The sequence below is a fragment of the Oncorhynchus masou genome, chromosome 5, assembly GCF_036934945.1.
Source record: "Oncorhynchus masou masou isolate Uvic2021 chromosome 5, UVic_Omas_1.1, whole genome shotgun sequence".
NCBI lineage: Eukaryota > Metazoa > Chordata > Actinopteri > Salmoniformes > Salmonidae > Oncorhynchus > Oncorhynchus masou.
This window is the reverse complement of record NC_088216.1, coordinates 58,242,311-58,249,489: the sequence shown is the minus strand read 5'-3', so window position 1 is coordinate 58,249,489 and position 7,179 is coordinate 58,242,311. Positions and strand designations below refer to the sequence as shown.

The following is a 7,179-nucleotide window of genomic DNA, read 5'->3' as shown; positions in this document are numbered from 1 at the left end:
GGAATACTGAAGTATAATTACAAGCCTTTCAGAAGTGTCAAAGGCTTTTATTGACAATTACATGAAGTTGATGCAAAGAGTCAATATTTGCAGTGTTGACCCTTCTTTTTCAAGACCTCTGCAATCCAGCCTGGCATGCTGTCAATTAACTTCTGGGCCACATCCTGACTGATTGAAGCCCATTCTTGCATAATCAATGCTTAGAGTTTGTCAGAATTTGTGGGGTTTTGTTTGTCCACCCACCTCTTGAGGATTGACCACAAGTTCTCAATGGGATTAAGGTTCTTGGGAGTTTCCTGGCCATGGACCCAAAATATTGATGTTTTGTTCCCCAAGCCACTTAGTTATCACTTTTGCCTTATGGCAAGGTGCTCCATCATGCTGGAAAAGGCATTGTTCGTCACCAAACTGTTCCTGGATGGTTGGGAGAAGTTGCTCTCGGAGGATGTGTTGGTACCATTCTTTATTCATGGCTGTGTTCTTAGGCAAAATTGTGAGTGAGCCCACTCCCTTGGCTGAGAAGCAACCCCAAACATGAATGGTCTCAGGATGCTTTACTGTTGGCATGACACAGGACTGATGGTAGCGCTCACCTTGTCTTCTCTAGACAAGCTTTTTTCCAGATGCCCCAAACAATCGGAAAGGGGATTCATCAGAGAAAATGAGTCCAATCCCTGTACCTTGGGCAGAATATCAGTCTGTCCCTGATGTTTTCCCTGGAGAGAAGTGGCTTCTTTGCTGCACTTCTTGACACCAGGCCATCCTCCAAAAGTCTTCGCCTCACTGTGCGTGCTGATGCACTCACACCTGCCTGCTGCCAATCCTGAGCAAGCGGTCCTGCATTCAGTCCTTGCTGGACTTTCTTTGGCGCCCTGAAGCCTTCTTCACAACAATTGAACCGCTCTCCTTGAAGTTCTTGGTGATCAAATTTATTGTTGATTTAGGTGCAATCTTACTGGCAGCAATATCCTTGCCTGTGAAGCCCTTTTTGTGCAAGCAATGATGACGGCACGTGTTTCCTAGCAGGTAACCATGGTTGACAGAGGAAGAACAATGATTCCAAGCCCCACCCTCCTTTTGGAGTTTCCAGTCTGTTATTCAAACTCAATCAGCATGGCAGAGTGATCTCCAGCCTTGTCCTCTTCAACACTCACACCTGTGTTAACGAGAGAATAACTGACATGATGTCATCAGGTCCTTTTGTGGCAGGGCTGAAATGCAGTGGAAATGTTGTTTGGGGATTCAGTTAATTTGCATGGCAAAGAAGAACATTGCAATTAATTGCAATTCATCTGATCACTCTTCATAATATTCTGGAGTATATGCAAATTGCCATCATACAGACTGAGGCAGCAGACTTTGTGAAAATTAATATTTGTGTCATTCTCAAAACTTTTGGCCACGACTGTAGACGTGTGTGTCTTTCAAAATCACGTCCAATTAATATAATTTACCACAGGTGGATTCCAATCAATTTGTAGAAACATCTCAAGGATGTTCAATGGAAACAGAATGCACCGGAGCTCAATTCCCAGTCTCAAAGCGAAGGGTCTGAATAATTATGTAAATAATGAATCAATATTTGCGTCATGAAAACTCATTTTTCAACCACTCCACAAATGTCTTGTTAATTAACAAACTATAGTTTTGGCATGACAGAAGTCATTTTTCCAACAATTGTTTACAGACAGATTATTTCACTTATAATTCACTCTATCACAAATCCAGTGGGTCAGAAGTTTACATACACTAAGTTGACTGTGCCTTAAACAGCTTGGAACATTTCCGGAAATTATGTCATGGCTTTAGAAACTTCTGATAGGCTAATTGACATAATTTGAGTCAATGGAGGTGTACCTGTGGATGTATTTCAAGGCCTACCTTCAAACTCAGTGCCTCATCAATGGAAAATCAAAATAAATCATCCAAGACCCCAGAAAATAGTTGTAGACCTCCACAAGTCTGGTTCATTCTTGGGAGCAATTTTTAAACGCCTGAAGGTACGATGTTCATCTGTACAAACAATAGTACGCAAGTATAAACACCATGGGACCACGCAGCAGTCATACCGCTTAGGAAGGAGATGTGTTCTGTCTCCTAGAGATGAACGAACTTTGGTGCGAAAAGTGAAAATCAATCCCAGAGCAACAGCAAAGGACCTTGTGAAGATGCTGGAGGAAAAAGGTACAAAAGTATCTATATCCACAGTAAAACAAGTCTTATATTGACATCACCTGAAAGGCCGTTCAGCAAGGAAGAAGCCACTGCTCCAACACCACCATAAAAAAGCCAGACTACGGTTTGCAACTGCACATGGGGACAAAGATCGTACTTTTTGGAGAAATGTCCTCTGGTCTGATGAAACAAAAGTAGAACTGTTAATGACCATCATTATGTTTGGAGGAAAAGGGGGAGGCTTGCAAGCCAAAGAAAACCATCCCAACCGTGAAGCATGGAGGTGGCAGCATCATGTTGTGGGGGTGCTTTGCTGCAGGAGGGACTGGTGCACTTCATAAAATAGATGGCATCATGAGGTAGGAAAATTACGTGGATATATTGAAGCAACATCTCAAGACATGAGTCAGGAAATTAAAGCCTGGTCACAAATGGGTCTTCGAAATGGACAATGACCCCAAGCATACTTCCAAAGTTGTGGCAAAATGGCTTAAGGACAACAAAGTCAAGGTATTGGAATGTCCATCACAAAGCCCTGGTGGTTTGTGCTATAGAACATTTGTGGGCACAACTGAAAAAGTGTGTGCGAGCAAGGAGGCCTACAAACCTGATTCAGTTACACCAGCTTTGTCAGGAGGAATGGGCCAAAATTCACCCAACTTATTGTGGGAAGGCTACCCAAAATGTTTGACCTAAGTTAAACAATTTAAAGGCAATGCTACCAAATACTAATTGAGTGTACGTAAACTTCTGACCCACTGGGAATGTGATGAAAGAAATAAAAGCTGAAATAAATAATTCTCTCTATAATCATTCTGAAAATAAAGTGGTGATCCTAACTGACCTAAGACAGGGAATCTTTACTAGGATTAAATGTCAGGAATAGTGAAAAACTGAGTTTAAATGTATTTGGCTAAGGTGTATGTAAACCTCCGACTTCAACTGTGTGTGTATATATATATATATATATATATATATATATATATACACTCTGGACTCCGACATTGCTCATCCTAATATTTCTATATTTCTTAATTTCATTCTTTTACCTTTTAGATTTATTAGCATTTTTGTGTTTTGTTATTATTGCACAGTTGGAGCTAGGAACAAAAGCATTTCGCTACACCCTCAATAACATCTGCTAAATATGTGTATGCAACAAATAACATTTTATTTAATTTGGGTGTTTTTGGAGCCTTTGTTCATATTTTTTCGGGGACCTCATACTACACAATGAGGATGAGGAAGCAATTTGCTGTTTGGGGGAAGTAAAAACAAACAAACATGAAATCACAAAAATGGTGTCAGGATCCTTCTATAACATGCCATTTACAGTACATCAAAAATAGGTTGTAAAAAATAAAACTTCACCTTTAATGCATGACTAATCAAATGATAAACTGTTACTGGATATTGACTCTCATTGAGATCTGTGAGCAGGTAGATGTGTTCACTTGTTCCGTGAATGACAACAGCTTGATCAATGTGTGTGGATATTTTTGCTCTGTACCTATACTGGGATGTATATCTACAGTAACTAAGGTTGCGGCAACGCAGGTGATATCACATATTGCTTTGTAGCTTGGCATTGCCATGGAGAAGGAGTGGCCATCTTGTCGTTAACTGGGGGACTAATGAAGAGCTGTGTACATAGATCATAGAGCAGGTCTGATGTTAATTAGAGCTCTGGGCCCACCTGCCATCATCACACATCTGGATGGAGGGAGGTGCTGATGATGTAGTGTGACCTTTGTCAACTATCACACACTGTACACCCATGCAAGCTCGCTTGTATACGCACGCACACACACAGCTGCACGGCCTCTCATTCTCTCACAGCCACTGTTAGGCAGTTACTGGTGGCGTCACTGCCCTCCAGTCGGGGCTTGCGTCCCTTCCTCTGTCCACCCCCCTGCACCCAGGAGTTGTGAATAACAGCTCCTCCGTTGGGCGCCGGGTCCACCTGCAGCAGGGACACCACCCTCTTCTTGACATGGGTCTTCAGCGCTTTACGCAGCTTTTGCCTGGTGAAGGCATAGAGCAGCGGGTGGAAGATGGTGGTGCCGTATGCCATGGCCAGGAAGCAGAGTCTCACACGTACCAGGCCATCGCTGGGGCCCAGGCACAGTATCAACATGTTCACCATGGACAGAGGAGCCCAGCAGCCCAGGAAAGAGGAGATGATGATCAGGGACATCTTGAAGACTCTCCGCTGGCGCTCCCGCCGGTCCCGGTGGCGCCTCACTGCCCTCCTCAGGGCGATGATGGCCGACACAGAAGCCTGGACGCCTGGGCGGTCTGCCGCCGCCGGTGGGGGGGAGATGTCGTCAGTGGGGTTAGGGGTCGCTGGGGTGGTGGCGCTGGGGGTGGTGGCGGTGGTGTTGGTGACCCCGTGGCCCCACTGTCAGAGGTAACCAGGGGCATGGAGGAGAGGGGTGGGAGGGAGCTGGGGGATGGGATGAGGGGCGGGTGGGTGAGGCGTTGGTTCTGGCTGGAGGAACCTCTCCCCTCTGTGGCCAGACTCAGTCCCTTCCTCCTTTGTCTCCGCCTGCGGATCCTGCAGCCTGAGTCCTTATTGGAGGCCCGTGGGCCCCTCTTTATGTGGGTGCCGATGCGGATGTTGAGGGCCTGCAGGATGCGGGAGTATGTGAACAACATGACGACCACGGCGATGAAGAAGCAGGGCACCTGCAGGAGGAGGTGGTAGTACATGGCCAGGCCCGTGTGGTAGCCCTGCCCACCCACACATAGCAGTGTCCGGTTCTGCCTCAATGGTGGCAGGGGGTGGGAGTAGTATGGAGTAGAGGGGGTGGAGGGAGTGAGGGTCAGCCCAGTGTGGTTTTGCCCAGTGGGGGTCAGTCCAGTAGGGGCTTCAGAATCAGACTCAGGGATCAGATCCCCCATCTCCATCTCCAACGCTCCTCCAATCTCGTTGTCTTCCGCGTCAGACCCCATTGAGAAGAAGTCCCCCTCCAGGAAGGGCAGGAAGAAGACGGCCAGTGATATGGCCCAAACGGCAGCCAGGAGGAGTGCAGCACGTCGCGGGGTCAGCAGCCGCGTGGCTGGACGGACGGTGATGTCGTAGCGGTCCAGGCTGATGACCAGCACATTGATGGCCGTGGCCACACTGGTGAAGGTGACGCAGGCCTCATGGAAGCAGCACAGCGTAGCCAGGATGCCCCCGCCACTACCGTCCACTGGGAGCAGGATGATCGCCACGGTCAGCGGCAGACACAGCACACACACCAGGATGTCCAGCACGTGCAAGCTGACCGTAACCATGTTGCTGACTGAGTCAACCAGGTTGGACTGGGCGCAGTAGAGCACCAGCACGGTCAGGTTGCTGCTGAAGCCGAGCACCAGCTCCAGCATCAGCACGGTGGTGAGGGACACCTGGAAGCCCAGGGGTAAGGGGACGCTCCAGCCCTCCTCAGTCCCCGACACGTCCCCTCTCTCCAAAAGTCCCGACTCCTGCCCATCGCTGGTCTCCAGGAGGTCAGTATAGCCCTTGGTCTCCATGGACACCATGGCACTCGCTCATGCATAGCAACGGCCAAGCCAGTCCATGCCCTGCCCTCTCCTTTTCTCCTGGCTTTGACTGGACGGTGATGAGGGTGATTGACAGGTCTGCACCTCTGAAGTTCTGTGGAGAGAAGGAGAGAAGGAGGGTGAATAGCTCAGCTCGTACCTATTACCTTATAGCTATAGGACCTTGAGCTCCTCTTAAGCCTCCAACAACAAATATGCAGCAAACATGATTCATTAACATCCAATCACATTAACTGTTACTCTCTCGTGGGAAACCTTCACTCTTGCGCAGACATTTAGAAATTTAACATGACAATTTGAAAAATAAGCCACTGGAGTGTTTTGGGTGAGAATAAAGACAACTTTCGAGTAGTAAGACATGTAGAAAAGCAACAGATACCATTAATAAGAAGGGGCTAGAAGCGTCTTATATGGTGAGCTACCGAGTGGCTAGGACAGGCAAGCGCCACACTATTGTGGAGGACTTTTATTGTGGAACACTGTTTCACGACGCATTAGTGACATGGCAGGAGATATTTTGAAACAATTACTTTGTGACATCAAATGCACTTTGGTGGTCAAGATCTGTTGGTATCTGTACTGATGGCACAAAAGCCATGACAGGGAGACATAGTGGAGTAGTAACACACGTGCAAGCAGTTGCTCCTAATGCCACTTGGGTACACTGCAGCATCCACCAAGACGTTTGAAAGACGTTTGACACTACAGTGAAAATGGTTAACTTTGTTAAAGCAAGGCCCCTAAACTCTCATGTATTTTCTGCATTAGGCGATGATAAGGGCAGCAACCATGTAATGCTTTTACAACATACAGAAGTGCGCTGGTTATCAAGGGGCAAAGTATTGACATATTGTTTTGAATTGAGAGACAAGCTTAAAGTTTTCTTTAATGACCATTTTCACTTGTCTGGCTGCTTGCATGATGACAGGTTTCTCACACGACTGACCTATCTGGGTGATGTTTTTTCTCGCCTGAATGATCTGAATCTAGGATTACCGACTCTCCGCAACTATATTCAATGTGTGGGACAAAATTGAGGCTAAGATGTTGGAGATTTTTTCTTTTTGCATTAACAGGGACAACACACAGGTCTTTCCATCATTGTGTTACTTTTTGTGTGCAAATGAACTCAAGCTTACTGACAATGTCAAATGTGATATAGCAAAGCACCTGAGTGATCTGGGTGTGCAATTACGTAGGTACTGTACTTTCCCGAAACAGACAACACAAACAACTGGATTCGTTATCCCTTTCATGCCCTGCCTCCAGTCCACTTACTGCTATCTGATCAAGAGAGCCTCAACGAAATTGCAACAAGCGGTTCTGTGAAAATTGAATTTAATCAGAAGCCACTGCCAGATTTCTGCCAGGGCTGCGCTCAGAGTTTCTTGCCTTGGAAATCACGCTGTTAAGACACTGATGCCCTTTGCACGTACATATGTGAGAGTGGATTCT

The 7,179-nt window shown here is 46.6% G+C and overlaps 1 protein-coding gene across 1 annotated transcript in view; it reads right to left on the bottom strand.

Annotated features, from left to right (window-relative positions):
• Positions 1–3,339: 3,339 nt before the first annotated feature.
• Positions 3,340–7,179, bottom strand: part of LOC135527488 (G-protein coupled receptor 22-like) — a 68,765-nt gene continuing 64,925 nt past the window's right edge. Inside the window, exons 3-5 of the mRNA XM_064955998.1 lie at positions 5,091–5,818; positions 4,677–4,943; positions 3,340–4,521 (exon numbers count right to left, since the gene is read on the bottom strand). Of these exons, the coding sequence (XP_064812070.1) occupies positions 4,001–4,521; positions 4,677–4,943; positions 5,091–5,703 (1,401 nt within the window). The 5' untranslated portion in view covers positions 5,704–5,818 and the 3' untranslated portion in view covers positions 3,340–4,000. The remainder of the gene's footprint in view (positions 4,522–4,676; positions 4,944–5,090; positions 5,819–7,179) is intronic.